At 37.2% G+C, this 16479-nt stretch overlaps 1 protein-coding gene across 3 annotated transcripts in view; it reads left to right on the top strand.

Annotated features, from left to right (window-relative positions):
- Positions 1 to 16479, top strand: part of SMC1B (structural maintenance of chromosomes 1B) — an 82205-nt gene that overhangs the window by 16325 nt on the left and 49401 nt on the right. For all 3 annotated transcript variants that reach the window (XM_086403246.1, XM_086403245.1, XM_086403244.1), the window contains 5 exons: positions 158 to 298; positions 4989 to 5071; positions 5645 to 5852; positions 8648 to 8833; positions 10109 to 10288. In XM_086403246.1, coding sequence (XP_086259372.1) covers positions 158 to 298; positions 4989 to 5071; positions 5645 to 5852; positions 8648 to 8833; positions 10109 to 10288 — 798 coding nt within the window. The remainder of the gene's footprint in view (positions 1 to 157; positions 299 to 4988; positions 5072 to 5644; positions 5853 to 8647; positions 8834 to 10108; positions 10289 to 16479) is intronic.

The raw sequence follows: 16479 nt of genomic DNA, 5'->3' as shown, positions 1-16479 counted from the left end.
CATGCTATCTTAGCTGGAGAAGATGGCTAATTATGATATAATTCAAATAAAACATTTTTGATAAGTTTAATTATCTGCTAGTAAAGAATATCATAGAAAGAATTTCCTCTCACACTTCTTTAAATGAATTATCAATGTTTAAATGCTTTTTATACAGCTGGTTCAATATAAAGAACTTAAGGAACAGGTAAGAAAGAAAGTGGCTATAATGACCCAACAGTTGGAAAAGCTGCAGTGGGAACAGAGGTCTGATGAAGAAAGATGGGCATTTGAAAAGAGGAGACATGGAGAAGTTCAGGTACCTTGGTTTGTGTAATAAATGATTTAGAATTATTTTTCATGAAATTTTATTCCCTTTTTATATTTGTTTTTCAGTATATAAATGGTTTTACATCAGATATAAGGAATTAATTAAATTTTCTGGATTACCTGTTAGACTGCTTAGCACTATTTAGGTCCTCTTTCATAGTCTAAGATATAGACAGTGTAAGGACTTCCCTGGTGGGTCAGTGGTTAAGACTCTGCCTTCCAGTGTAGGGGATGTAGGTTCAATCCCTGGTTGAGGAACTAAGATTCCACATGCCGTGAGGCAACTAAGCCATGCACCAAATTTAAGAGAGAAACCCACGTGCCTCAGTGAAGACTGAGCACAGCCAAATAAGTAAAATAAAAGTGTAAAGAAACTGATAAAAATAACATATAAAAATAGTGTCTTCCTTCATGTAGTCAGTAAGCATTTTATGCATACTTGTATAATGATAGGCAGAAAACAAAGAGGAACTAAAGAGCTTTTTGACAGAGGTGAAAGAGGAGAATGAAAAAGCTGGCTTAAAACTCAGCATTCATAAAACTAAGATCATAGCATCCAGTCCCATCACTTCATGGCAAATAGAAGGGGAAAAGTGGAAACCGTGGCAGATTTTATTTTCTTGGGCTCCAAAATCACTGCGGATGGTGACTGCAGCCTTGAAATTAAAAGATGCTTACTCCTTGGAAGGAAAGCTATGACAAACCTAGACAGTGTATTAAAAATCAGAGACATCACTTTACTAGCAAAGGTCCATATAGTCAAAGCTATGGTTTTTCCAGTAGTCACATACAGATGTGAAATTTGGACCATAAAGAAGGCTGAGTTCCAAAGAATTGATGCTTTTGAACTGTGGTGTTGGAGAAGACTCTTGAGAGTCCCTTGGACAGGGAGGAGATCAAACCAGCCAATCCTAAAGGAAATCAACCCTAAATATTAATTACAAGGACTCATGCTGAAGCTCCACTACTTTGGCTACCTGATGTGAAGACCTTTCCTATTGGAAAAAACCCTGATGCTGAAAAAGACTGAGGGGAGGAGTAGAAGGGGGCGACAAAACATAAGATGGTCAGATGGCGTCACCGACTCAATGGACAGGAGTTTGAGCAAACTCTGGGAGATAGTGAAGGACAAGGAAGCCTGGTGTGCTGCAGTCCACGGGGTCACAAAGAGTCAGACGTGACTTAGCAACTGAACAACAACATAATGATAGGCACAGGCAGATGCTGTTGTCTGTTCTTCCATTGAGGTTAGGAGGAGTATAACTAAAGGGAAAAAAAAACAAATAGTATAAGTGAAAGGTCATTTGGAAATACTAAGGACATAGCCCAAGAGGAGCTTCATAGTCTACATGAGAGGTAACCATCAAGACGGCATTATACTATTCTGCCTTAGAGTGAGAGAGACTTGGCTTCCATCCAGTCTTGTCCTGTCACTGACTGTGTTGATATAGCTAAATCATTTCACTTCTTTGAACTTTGATTTCTTCATTTGTACAATGTCTTTTTTTGGTCTTTTTGTCTGTCTTTTTTGTGGCTGAGTTATATTCCATTGTATATATAATATACCACATCTTTATACATTCATCTATCGATGGACATTTAGGTTGCTTCCTTATCTTGACTATTGTAAATAATACTGCAGTGAACATGGGAGTGCATATCTTTTCTAATTACTTTTTTCTTCACAAAAATATCTAGGATTGGTATTGCTGGGTCACATGATAGTTATATTTTTATTTTGTGAGGAATCTCCATACTGTTTTCCATAGTAGCTGCACCAATTTACGTTCCCACCAGTAGTGCATGAAAGTTCACTCTTCTCCATATCCTTGCCAATACTTGTCTTCTTGATAACAGCCATTCTGACAGGGGTGAGATGATATCTCATTGTGATTTTGACTTGCATTTCTCTGATGATATTGAGCATCTTTTCATGCACCTGCTATCTGTATGTCTTCCTTGGAAAAATGTCTATTCAGATAACCTGCCCATTTTTTAATTACTTCTTGTTTTTATGTTGAGTTGTATGAGTTCTTTGTACATTTTGGATGTTAACCGCTTAGCACATATACTGTTTGCAAACCTCTCCCATTCAGAGCTGCTGCTGCTGCTGCTGCTGCTAAGTCGCTTCAGTCGTGTCCGACTCTGTGCGACCCCACAGACAGCAGCGCACCAGGCTCTGCTGTCCCTGGGATTCTCCAGGCAAGAACACTGAAGTGGGTTGCCATTTCCTTCTCCAGTGTGTAAAAGTGAAAGTGAAGTCGCTCAGTCATGTCCAACTCTTCGAGACCCCATGGACTGCAGCCTACCAGGCTCCTCTGTCCATGGGATTTTCCAGGCAAGAGTACTGGAGTGGGGTGCCATTGCCTTCTCCGACCTCAGCTTAAATCACTATAAGCTTCCCTCTTAGGACTACTTTTGCGCATTCCATAGGTTTTGGATCATTGTATTTTGTCTCTAGGTGTTTTTAAAAAATTTTTTCTTTGATTTCTTCAGTGATCCATTGGTTGTTTAATAATAACTGTTTAGTCTCCACATATTTGTTTTCTGGCAGTTTTTTCCTTCTGTTTGATTTCTAGTCTCGGTTGTGGTCAGAAAACATGCTTGATATGGTTTTAGTTTTCTTAAATTTATTGTGACTTGCTTTGTGGCAACTCCTGGTTCTAGATCACTTAGTAAAGGAGTAAGATTATTTATTGACTATGCCAAAGCCTTTGACTGTGTGGATTACAAAAAACTGGAAAATTCTGAAAGAGATGGAAATACCAGACCACCTGACCTGCCTCTTGAGAAACCTATATGCAGGTCAGGAAGCAACAGTTAGAACTGGACATGGAACAACAGACTGGTTCCAAGTAGGAAAAGGAGTATGTCAAGGCTGTATACACCCTGTTTATTTAACTTCTATGAAGAGTACATCATGAGAAACGCTGGGCTGGAGGAAACACAAGCTGGAATCAAGATTGCCGGGAAAAATGTCAATAACCTCAGATATGCAGATAACACCAGCCTTATGGCAGAAAGTGAAGAAGAATTAAAGAGCCTCTTGATGAAAGTGAAAGAGGAGAGTGAAAAATTTGGCTTAAAGCTCAACATTCAGAAAACTAAGGTCGTGGCATCTGGTCCCATCACTTCATGGCAAATAGATGGGGAAACAGTGGCTGACTTTATTTTTCTGGGCTCCAAAATCACTGCAGATGGTGACTGCAGCCATGAAATTAAAAGATGCTTACTCCTTGGAAGAAAAGTTATGACCAACCTAGACAGCATATTCAAAAGCAAAGACATTACTTTGTCAACAAAAGTCCGTCTAGTCAAGGCTATGGTTTTTCCAGTGGTCATGTATGGATGTGAGAGTTGGAGTATAAAGAAAGCTGAGCACCAAAGAATTGATGCTTTTGAAGTGTGGTGTTGGAGAAGACTTTTGAGAGTCCCTTGGACTGCAAGGAGATCCAACCAGTTCATCCTAAAGGAAATCAGTCCTGGGTGTTCATTGGAAGGACTGATGATAAAGCTGAAACTCCCAATACTTTGGCCACCTGATGCGAAGTGGTCACTCATTTGAAAAGCTGACTCATTTGAAAAGACCCTGAAACTGGGAAAGATTGAGGGCAGGAGGAGAAGGGGACGACAGAGGATGAGATGGTTGGATGGCATCACCGACTCAACGGATGTGGGTTTGGGTGAACTCCGGGAGTTGGTGATAGACAGGGAGGCCTGGCGTGCTGCGGTTCATGGGGTCGCAAAGAGTCAGACACAACTGAGCAACTGAACTGAAAACAGATTAATGTTGCTGTAATGCACGGGATGAATTAGACAGGGAAAATGTTAAAGATAAACAAATTAGAGACTACCACAGTCCTTGGACTTAGTGATAAAGTGAATGGAGCAATACTTGTGAAGTCCTCCTTCCACAAGCCTGTAGTTGCCTTTTAGATTCCTATACAGTTACAGTATTGAGCCGCTCTAGTGGAATTACTTGTCTGTTTCTCCCACCAGACCTTAGTCCTTGAGAGCAGAGACTCTGTCTTGTTCATTATAGTATCTGTAGTTTCTAGCACATGGTAGGCTGTGAATAAATATTTACTGAATGAGTTAGTTTGAAAGAGAGAGAGGACTGTATATAAATATTTGAAAATAATCCCCTTGGGGTTTGAAGTTACCGGAGTAAACTTGCTGAAGATAGATACCTAGTAAATGATGGAGTGAGGATTTGAACCTTGATTCCTGAAACCTCAAAACTCTTTACCATACTGCCTTTTCAAAATAAAAATTTGCTCTCCTGAGAATTTTCATATGGTTATCTATATATTTCAAATTTAGAACAATATATGTTTATTTCAAATTTAGAACAACATATGCAATTAAAGGCTTCCCCAGTGGCTCAGCAATAAAGAATCTGCCTGCAGGGCAGGAGCTGCAGGAGAATGCCGGTTTGATCTCTGGGTCGGAAAGATCCCCTGGAAGAGGGCATGGCAGCCCACTTCAGTATTCCTGCCTAGAGAATCCTATGCACAGAGGACCCTGGTTGGCTAAGGTCCATAGGGTCACAAAAGAATTGGACATGACTGAAGTGACAGCATGCACAGACACATGCTATTACAAGTTCTAGGCATCTAGTGAAAAACTGTTTGTTTGGAGTTGCTATAATTGATTTCAGATTTCATTTCCTATTATAGGAAAATATAAAACAAATAAAGGAACAAATAGAAGATCATAAAAAGCGAATAGAGAAGTTGGAGGAGTATACAAAAACATGCACGTAGGTATAGTAAAAAAAATTGCTTGCAGCTTTCCTGTATCTCTGGGGTCTTGTATATTTGTGGTGAATGCTTCCCCTGTATCATAATGTTCTCACTCTCCCATTGTTTTTTTATTTCATGGTAGATAATTAAAAATTATAATTAACCACTTAAGGTTGAGATTTTGAAAATATAAATGTTTAACAGTGGTGAAACTTAAAACTCTCCTTTGGTATTGATATTTTATAACAAAAATATGTCATGAAAACTATCAGCACCTAAGTATTCTATCACTAAGAATTTCTTTTTAATTGATATTTACTTACTGTTAAGCTCATGATGATTGCTCTGGTTATAGTGAGTGAGCTATTCTTTTTTCTCAGAATCCAGAAATATGTATCTTTTGACTCAAGAATTATTTAAGTATCTTTTGCTCATGTTTGGTGTTAGGTTTATTATATTGTATTTTTCACCATTTGAAATAGATAGAGCACTATCCCATTCCCCTGCGATGCCAGGCTAGAGTGTATTGCAATTCCTAAATTTTGGTTTTTCTTTTTGCTGTATAATGTATTATTGTTATTGTCATATAGGAATTGCTTGAAAGAAAAAAAAGAGCAAGAGGAAAACTTAGTGAATGAAATAGAAAAAACAAAATCAAGAATGTCTGAAGTTAATGAAGAGTTGAATCTTATTAGAAGTGAATTGCAGAATGCTGGAATTGATACCCATGAAGGAAAACGTCAGCAAAAGAGAGCAGAGATTCTAGAACACCTTAAGAGACTTTACCCAGATTCAGTGGTAATTGAAATAAAAAGGCTAAGCTTTCTTATTTGTGATTAAAAATTTGAAATTATTAGGAAGTATTATTATTTCAGAAACCTATAAATTTTGTGTTTTATTATTTATACTTAAGGCATAATAGTAACTGGGGTAAAATGTGTATAATCCCCAGTAATGTCTATAGGTAAGTAATTATTGGGGAGAAACATTGATATGAACACATTACCCAGAGAGTCCAGATATCCCCAAAGGATATGTGTATATGAAATAGTCTGTTGCCCTGTAGACACATAGCCTTAAACCTCATTTTCTTCATGATTTCAGTTTTTTTTTTAAGTACTTTCTTCAGTGGACATTGTTGGCATACTTTTGAACAGTGAATTTTTATTCTCTAACTCTGACTGTCCATCCAGTATTACTAGCTTATTTCATTGGCCCCAATGCAGCAATATCTAACTTGTTATGTGAGGTATCCACTTCAGAGAATTATTTCTTTTGGTATTGGGGTCTGTCGTCTCACTCTTGTCACTAACACCAGTGTACACTGTGTGCTCCTTGTTTCACGACAGCCTTTTTTTTCAGCATCTGACACTGTTAACCACTTGCACTTTTTGAAACCCTCCTTGATACCACACTCTGTTGGTTTTCCTATTTCTCTGATCACCCATCTTCATTTAGTTTATAGCATCTTTTTTGCCTTTCTGACTCTTTAAGTGTTAGTTACTAGATAATGATAGAAGAATAAGGGTGGGTCACAGAATTCTTCCCCCAATACCAAGGAAAATCACAAAAACTAGTGAAAAACTAGTTCAACAACCAAAAGAGGAAAGGGGCTCATACATCATGCTCTACTAACCTTCAGAAAATAGTAATAGTCCAGGATTTCTTTTTAAAGATTAAAATATAGCATTGCTGATTCTTAATTCTGCACAAGGCAAACTGATAAATTGATTAATTCCTGAGAATTCTCACTTAATATCCCTAATCTAGCAAGAAGGAAACTTTGTTGTTTCCTTCTGAGTAGAAAACTAGCACTCAAATAGAATCAGAGAATATGGACTTCTGCTTCTCTTAGATGGAAGTGAAGGCTCTAGAGCTCTTCATTAAATTGAGAAGCCAGTTCAAAGCCCTCTCCCCCCAAATGGGATCTGTTCTCTTTCCCCCAAGAAGAAAAACCTTAGTATGGGATATTAATTGAAGAAAGAATAAAACTCAGTTATTCAAGTAAAATATGTGCATAGCTTTAGCACAGCTGTCATTTACCTTTGCTTTTCAAGCCCTTGGGCATCCCTGGTAGCTCAGCTGATAAAGAATCTTCCTGCAATGCATGAGACCCTGATTCAATTCCTGGGTCAGGAAGATCCCCTGGAGGAGGGTACGGTAACCCACTCCAGTTCAAGTCCTTGGGTGATGGGCAATCAGAATATCTTTAGAATATAGAACAGAAAATACTTGGTCCATCATTTGTTGCTCAGAGGAGATAACCATCTCAGTTTTAGGTGAGAATCAAAAAAAGTTATCCATTACAGAAAGTAAAAGGTTTACACAGAGCTGCCCACATTAAATATAGGAAAGGTGAAGAGAAGCTGTATGGCAGCATAGGTACATATATTAAAAGAAAAAAAAGAATAAAAGGCATTTAGAAGTCAAAGAGCCTTGTGGAAGAAAGTTACAGAACAAAATCCCCCATAAGCTTTTTGTCCTGTAGACAATTTAATAAGAGCTTGAATTCACAAAATCAAGTTCAGATACCAGAATAAAATAAAAAACTGTAGTGCTAAGAAAACAAATCAGGAACAAACATTACTGAACTAATAAATTGCAAATAGCAAGAAATGGTTACATAGCTGAAAAGCAAACTACTGACCTAGAAGTCAGATTTTATTTAATCATAACTGAATTGAGAAGAAAAAACAAGATAATAAATATTAAAGACAATGGTGATCTATCATAAAGAAATTGGTTTTTCTGAAGTAGAATCTAGCGAATGAAGAGTCTAAAGACGTAAAATTGAATCTGAAAGACGTCTAGGGAGCATTGATACAGGACGGCTGGCATTCTGATGTTTTCTAGACTTTTTGAACTTCAGTCTGATTCTTGACCCGTCCTCAGATCCTGAAAAACAGTTCTCTGTGGGAAGCCATCTCTGGCTTCTCAGGTCAACCTGGTCCCTGTTACATATTCTCAGAGCACTCTGTGCTTAGTCACAGTGTCTCTTTTAACTCTTACTTTGTACATGCATATAATTATTGATTATTTATTTTCTTCCCCTACTAACCTGAAAACTCTGTGAGGTTAGAGAGGATCTGTTTTGTTCAGGCATGTTTACCCAGTGTCTGGCTCAGCACCTGCATGCAGTAGATGCCTCACAGATTCTTATTTAATAAGTAACGTCATGAATGAATGCTGTTTCGTTACTAGGTTTGTAAAATATTTTAGTACCTTGGTATGACTGCTGCTGCTGCTGAGTCGCTTCAGTCGTGTCCGACTCTGTGCGACCCCTTAGATGGCAGCCCACCAGGCTCCCCCGTCCCTGGGATTCTCCAGGCAAGAACACTGGAGTGGGTTGCCATGCCCTCCTCTAGGGAATCTTCCCAATCCAGGGATCGAAACGAGGTCTCCCACATTGCAGGCAGATTCTTTACTGTCTGAGCCACCAGAAATTTATTTCCATTTTCCATTTGAGACTGTTAAATTATGATGTTTATAATTTTGTAAAACTAGTTTTGATCTGTGCTGCTTTGTTGCATTAAAAAATGAATTATACGTTTCTCACTAATGTGTTTGTTTTTCTCTCCTTTTTGAAACCTAAGTTTGGAAGACTACTTGACCTGTGTCATCCTATTCATAAGAAATACCAGCTGGCTGTTACTAAACTTTTTGGTCGGTACATGGTTGCCATTGTTGTAGCCTCTGAAAAGGTAGCAAAAGATTGTATTCGATTTCTGAAGGAGGAAAGAGCTGAACCTGAGACGTTCCTTGCACTAGATTACCTTGATGTAAGAAATTTGTAATCCTTAGTATTTAATGGTGATAAAATTCTGTCTTTTAAAGTATGTCTTTATTGCCTGAGACTGTGGTAGTAATTTACAAAGTCATTGATTGGATGCCAGTTAGTCATTCAAATGGCTGGTGTTAATATATTGACAGGCAAAGAATAATATCTGGAGAAGGTGATGGCAACCGACTCCAGTACTCTTGCCTGGAAACTCCCATGGGCAGAGGAGCCTGGTAGGCTGCAGTTGATGGGGTCATGAAGAGTTGGACACGACTGAGCGACTTCACTTTCACTTTTCACTTTCATGCTCTGGAAAAGGAAATGGCAGCCCACTCCAGTGTTCTTGCCTGGAGAATCCCAGGGACTGCAGAGCCTGGTGGGCTGCCATCTATGGGGTCGCACAGAGTCAGACACGACTGAAGCGACTTAGCAGCAGAGGTAGCTGTCTTTCTTGCCTTCATGTCATTTCTTCCTAATCTAGTTTTGCCATAATTTACCGTAATGATTTTGAGCACATTGCTCTAGCAGTGCACCACTAGCCAGCAATTTATTTTCTCCTATAGCATAGTATGTTGGAGAAGGATGAAACGTATGTTCTGTCAGTGAAATGCTAACCCAAAGTTTCAGTTGTAAGTGTGTGGTCCAGTAAATATGTGTCAGCTATTGGTGGAGCAAGCTAAATTTTGAGCTTTGAGGTATGTATTGAAAGGTCTTAAGAGTATCTAAAATTTACATAATATTTATATCTGCACACATATTTTGGTTATAGGGTTTTTGTTTATGAAAATGAAATTATACTTTCTGGTTTTCAGTAACACATTGCAAATATCTTTTGATCTCTTTATCAAACCAACTTAAGTCATGTCAAAGGGGATCTACAAGCTTTCCTGATATTTAAGCCTAAAATGGTTTTCTGAGTTCCATATTACTGTGCCACTCTTTAGAAAGTATATAAATAGGTATTTCCTCCCACTAGATTTTATGATTTTGAGAGCAGGAAGGGTTTCTCAGTCATTGCTTAATCCCAACTAGTTAGTGATAAAATTTAATCTGGAAATTATATCTTCTGGCATTTGATGAAATGTATTTTTAAAAAATATTAAATGAAGCCAGGGGTATTGTTCATCAGATTCTCATCTAACTTTTATTGTGTATAAGTGCATACTACTAACCACTTACTGTCATGTTTATATATGTTCTTTGAAAAAGAATGTACTGAGTATTTGGTTTATATTTTAATATACCTAATATATCAAGTATTTTTTAAACCTTTTAGATCAAACCAATCAATGAAAGATTAAGGGAGATTAAAGGCTGTAAAATGATGATTGATGTCATAAAGACTCAGTTTCCTCAGCTGAAGAAAGTAATTCAGTTTGTGTGTGGAAATGGCCTTGTCTGTGAGACTCTGGAAGAAGCAAGGCATATTGCCTTCGCTGGACCTGAAAGACGGAAAGTAAGAGATTTAAATTGCAGTTTTGGATAATTTAAAGCAGTATTTGTAAGACTAACATGTTACGTATACAAATATTTATATATGCTTTCATATGTTTTCCTATGTGAGGAAGACTAACAGAACCTAAGATGTTCATGGCTGCAGTAGTTTTTGTAATGTTAAGTATTCAAAAATTAATTTCTCTAATATTTCCCCAAATCAGAAATCATATTTTGGAAGTTAGATTTATTGTAGTGATATCCTAGAGCTGTTAATTTTTTAACTATATATACAATGGATCTCAGATTTTCCCTGTATTTACATATATAATACATACATTTCTGAATACCAGGAAAGAATTTAGGTGCTTAGTTTACATTCTCAGTTATTCTATAGTTTAATGAAGATACTAACTGTCCTTTTATACATTGAGGGTTTTAACACATTTGAAGTTATATAGAAATAGCACAATTGAAATGAGGTTACTAAATATTAGTCTCTCAAATAATTTAGGTTTTAAAAATATTATTTCCTCTCAATTGAAATAGAATTTGTATTTAATTAAACAGTGTAAAATTATTCTAAGTATCTGATATAGTCTTTTTTAAAAAATTACTTTGTGATAACATAGTACCTAAGGGCATTAACTATGGAGTAAGACCAGTTTCCTGATAGCTGGTAAAGAACCTGATAGCTGGTGAAGATACCCTGACAGTTGGTAAAGAATCTGCCTGCAATGCAGGAGACCCCAGTCAAGTCCTGGGTCGGGAAGATCCACTGGAGAAGGGATAGGTTACTCACTCCAGTATTCTTAGGCTTCCTTTTTGGCTCAGCTGGTGAAGAATTGACCTGCAGTGCAGGAGACCTGGGTTTGATCCCTGGGCTGGGAAGATTCCTGGGTCAGAAAGATCCCCTGGAGAAGGAAAAGGCTACCCACTCCAGTATTCTGGCCTAGAGAATTCCATGGACTGTATAGTCCAAGGGGTTGCAAAGCGGCGGACATGACTGAGCTACTTGCAAAAAAAAAAGACCAGTGATACTATTTAGTAATTAATTATGTAAATTTAGGCAAGTTTCTAAACCTTTTAGTTTGTTCATCTAAAGTGGCAGAAATAATAGTACTTATTTCATAGTTATAGGATTAAATAAGTAATAACATGCAAAATGCTTTTATAGTGCCCAGGAAATAGCTCTCAAAAAAGTGATAGTCAATTTGTATTTACTAGTCAGTTTACACATGTGATGTGAAATGTCCAGAATTGCAAATTAACACATAGCAGGCTATACTTATAAAAGAGAGGAATTTCCTGTATTAAATGTATTGACTTGTCTTATGTGATTAACTTCTCATACACTTTAGTAGTTGTAGCTATAATAATCTTAATGTGATCTCTGTCATTGATTTCTCCATATTAAATTTAAGCAGGAGTAATAAGTGAGCTACTAAGATATCTTCCTTATTTGCTACCTCATTAACTATGCTGAAGTTGATTTTTGTATATTTGTAAAATTGATTTTTGAAGATTTGTGTGATGAATTTAAAGAAGTCACATGAAGATAAGACTGTGTTTAACTTTTCCTTCGTTCACCATATATTGATGGTTTATATCTTGTTCATAGTAATATGCCTTACCCCTTTAGGCTATATTTTGTTCTTTTTGTTACTTCAAAATTTTAATCAGCGTTATATATCATATTTTTATTTTGAAGTATGTTCCAGGGACTCTTCTTCCCATTGTTATTATTCCACTTGAAGAATATTTTCTATGTTTTAGGATGCAAAAGACGTTTGGATAGATGTCATATTTTCACAGAAATCATCTGAGGTTTTTAATTTGTGCTTTTGGTTTTCCATGGACTTGATGTCTTTCCATTGTCTTGATAATGTGGTTTAAAATTTTCTTTGTTCAAACATTGCAAGTTACATCACAAAATTATATTTTTGTAAGTTTATAAACTACATATAGTATATGTAAACTATATAATAATGTAAATTACAGTGATTTTGCTAGCTGTAGTTTAGTCATTAAGATATTTATAACTCAGTCTTAAAATAGTTTAAAAATTTATGTAACAAAATTTTAAAATCTAGAGTCTCTTTCAGTACATGTGATTATTTCATCCATTTCCCTTAAGCAAAGAAACAACAATTATTTTGCTTCCTTTTCCCATAGACTGGATGGTTATTTCTCTAAATCATATGTAGAAATATCTGTTTATGCTTTGGGCTTCCCTAATAGCTCAGTTGGTAAAGAATCTGCCTGCAATGCAGGAGACCCCAGTTTGATTCCTGGGTTGGGAAGATCCACTGGAGAAGGGATAGGCTACCCACTCCAGTATTCTTGGACTTCCCTTGTGGCTCAGCTGGTAAAGAATCCACCTGCAGTGCGGGAGACCTGGGTTCAATCCTGAGTCGGGAAAATCCCCTGGAGAAGGGAAAGGCTACCCACTCCAGGATTCTGGCCTAGAGAATACAGTCCATGGGGTCGCAAAGAGTCAGACACAGCTGAGCGACTTTCACTTTCATTTATGTTTTACCCTTCTAATATGATGTAGCAAAAAAACAGACCCAGAAAAATGTTATTAACTACCTGGTAATCTGTGAAAACATCGTTTTTCCAAAAATTAAATATATTAAATAGAGAGAATAAAAATGCAGGGTACAGTAGGTTGAAAAAACTGGGTATCATCTAGAATAAAATATAGTTGAATCTACACTTCATACCTTATATCAGTATATTCATGGATTAGAAATGTAAATGTTAAAAAATAAAACTGTAAAGGTATCAAGAGAAACTATGGGAAATTTTTTCTTAATCTCAGAGATAGTAAGGCCTTTCCAATATGACCAAAAATTTAAAAAGCCAACCCCAAGGCTAAAAAAAATGGGTGAAAAAGTTAGTCACTCAGTCATATCCAACTCTTTGTGACCCCATGGACTATAGCCTGCCAGGCTTCTGTGGTTTTTAGCCATTATTAATGGCTATGCATAAATTTACATAAACATTTCTGCATAGAAAAGACCATTATAAGCAAAATCAAAAGACATGGCAAACCAGAGAAAATATTTTCTACTCATAAAAAAGAAAATTTGCTACAAATCAATCAGGTAAAGAACAGAAATAAAGTTGAAAAATAGACAAGGGAGAGGAGCAAACTTAGGTTCATAAAAGGAAATATAATTGCTGTTAAATATGAAAACTCACCCTCACTTAAAATATGGAAAATTCCCATTAAAACTATACCAAAATACTGTTTTCACTTATCAAATTGATCAACATCAAAAAGTTTAATAACACTTTATGGGGAAAGAGACCCTTGGGTTCACTGCTCTGGGCATGTAAATTTGTGCCAACTCTTTGAAGGGCAAGTCTAGCAGTTGTACTTCTTCAGAACTTTACATACACATAAAATCATATGTGTATGAAATGATATATATATACAAGATTTAGTTATTGAACCATTGTGTGTAGCAAGAAATTTGGAAACAATTTGCCCAAGACTGTTCAGTAAAGTTATAATGCATTTATAAAATGGGACACTATATAACCTTAAATAGAGGGAATGAAGCTCTTTATGTACAACTGTCAGATAATCTCCAAGATTTCAGTTCAGTTGCTCAGTTGTGTCTGACTCTTTGCGACCTCATGGACTGCGGCACGCCAGGCCTCCCTGTCCATCACCACCTCCTGGAGTTTACTCAAACTCATGTCCATTGAGTCGGTGGTGCCATCCAACCATCTCATCCTCTGTTGTCCCCTTCTCCTCCTGCCTTCAATCTTTCCCAGCATCAGGGTCTTTTCAGATGAGTCAGTTCTTCGCATCAGGTGGCCAAAGTGTTAGAGCTTCATCATCAGTCCTTTCAATGAATATTCAGGACTGATTTCCTTTAGGATGGACTGGTGCAATCTCCTTGCTGTCTAAGAGACTCTAAAGAGTGTTCTCCAACACCACAGTTAAAAAGCATCAATTCTTCAGTGATCAGTTTTCTTTATAGTCCAACTCTTAAATCTATACATGACTACTCCAAGATATAGTCAGTTTTTTAAAAAGTAGTAAGTAGACTAGTGTTTATTATGTTACTATTTGTGTAAAACATGAGGAAAGGAGATGTGTATTTGTTTATGCAAAAATATTTCTGGAAGAATACATAAGAAATTGACAGCATTGATCATCTCTGGGGAGGGTAACTGGGTCATAGGGGCTAGCAATACCAGGGAAATTTTTTACTCTGTGCCCTGTATCTTTTGGAGTTTGAACTATGTGAATATCTTACCCATTCAAAAATAAAAGGGAAATGTTAAAGTATATTATTTTCCATACCTGTGAAAGACAGCTTAAAAATATGTATAACCTGTATACCACAAAAGTTACAGAGGATCTGCTTCAGCAGCTTATAACACTGAAACAGAATTTCTTGAAACAGTTGAATTTGTTCAGTGGAATGATCGGATATACCTCAGAATGAATTTTTAATGCCAAAGAAATCCTCCTTTTCCTAAGCCAGGCTCTCTAGAACTTTTATTTAATGCTACTAATATTTAAAAATTCCCCCAACTGCTTATTTTATATGATATCCCCAAGGTATTTTTTGGGGAATGCAAGCCCCCAAATATGCATAGGAGGACTGCACTGAGCAACGATTGTAAACTGTAATTTTTAGGCTAGAAATAGAAATTGTAGTCCTTCCAGAATAGCTTTGACTGTCAATCAAATAAAACAGGTTATTTGATACTAAATTTACTTTTTAAAGAAATAAATTATTTTAATAAACATAGAAACTATTTTTAAAAGCCCTATAATTCTATGAATTGCTGCCTATTTCATTTTTAGAATTAAAGGAGGTCTATAACATGGTGATTATTAAGAACATGGACATAGATGTTTGATCAACTTTTGATTTAGGGATTTTAGTCCCTGTCTTAAAGAGATGGGAACACCAGACCTCCTTACCTGTCTCCTGAAAAACCTGTATGCATGTCAAGAAGCAACAGTTAAAACCTTACGTGGAACAATTGACTGGTTCAGTTGTGGGAAAGGAGTATGTCAAGGTTGTATATTGTCACTCTGTTTATTTAGCTTTGTGCAGAGTACATCATGTGAGATGCCAGGCTGGATGCATCATAAGCTGGAATCAAGATTGCCAGAAGAAATATCAACCTCAGATTTGCAGATGATACCACTCTGATAGCAGAAAGTGAAGAGGAACTGAAGAGCCTCTTGATGAAAGTGAAAGAGAGTGAAAAAGCTGGCTTAAAACTCAGCATTCAAAAAATGGAGATCATGGCATCAGTCCCATCACTTCATGGCAAATAGAAGGGAAAAAGTAGAAGCAGTGACAGATTCTATTTTCCTGAGCTTCAAAATCACTGTGGACAGTGACTGCAGTTGTGAATTAAAAGACGCTTGCTCCTTGGAAGGAAAGCTATGACAAACCTAGACAGCATGTTAAAAAGCAGAGACTTCACTTGGCTGACAAAGGTCCATATAGTCTGGATTTGAGTGAAAGTGAAAGTTTCTCAGTCGTATCCAACTCTTTGCAACCCCATGGAATAGTCCATGGAATTCTCTAGGCCAGAATACTGGAGTGGGTAGCCTTTCCCTTCTCCAGGGAAACTTCCCAATGCAGGGATCAAACCCAGGTCTCCCACACTGCAGGCAGATTCTATACCAGCTGAGCCACCAGGTACGCTCAAGAATACTGGAGTGGGTAGCCTATCCCTTCTCTGGGGGATCTTCCTGACCCAGGAATCGAACTTGGGTCTCCTGCATTGTAGATGGATTCTTTACCAGCTGAGCTACCAAGGCATGGATGTGAAGAGTTGGACCATAAAGAAGACTGAGCACCGAAGAATTGATGCTTTCTAATTGTGCTCTAGAAGACTTTTGAGAGTCCCTTGGACAGCAAGGAGATCAAACCAGTCAATCCTAAAGGAAATGGACCCTGAATATTCATTGGAAAGACTGATGCTGAAGTTGAAGCTCCAGTACTTGGGCTACATGACGTGAAGAGTTGACTCATTGGAGAAGACCCTGATCCTGGGAAAGATTGAAGGCAAAAGAAGAGGGCAGCAGAGGATGAGATGGTTAGATAGCATCACTGACTCTTTGGACATGAATTTGTGCAAACTCCTAGTGAAGGACAGAAAAGCACAGTGAAGGACAGAAAAGCCTGGTGTTCTGCAGTCCATGGGGTGGCAAAGAATTGGACA

Source organism: Bos grunniens, chromosome 5, assembly GCF_055505025.1.
Source record: "Bos grunniens cultivar Pamir isolate PY7600 chromosome 5, Bosgru_T2T1.0, whole genome shotgun sequence".
NCBI classification, from domain to species: domain Eukaryota; kingdom Metazoa; phylum Chordata; class Mammalia; order Artiodactyla; family Bovidae; genus Bos; species Bos grunniens.
This window is presented reverse-complemented; position numbering and strand designations above follow the sequence as displayed.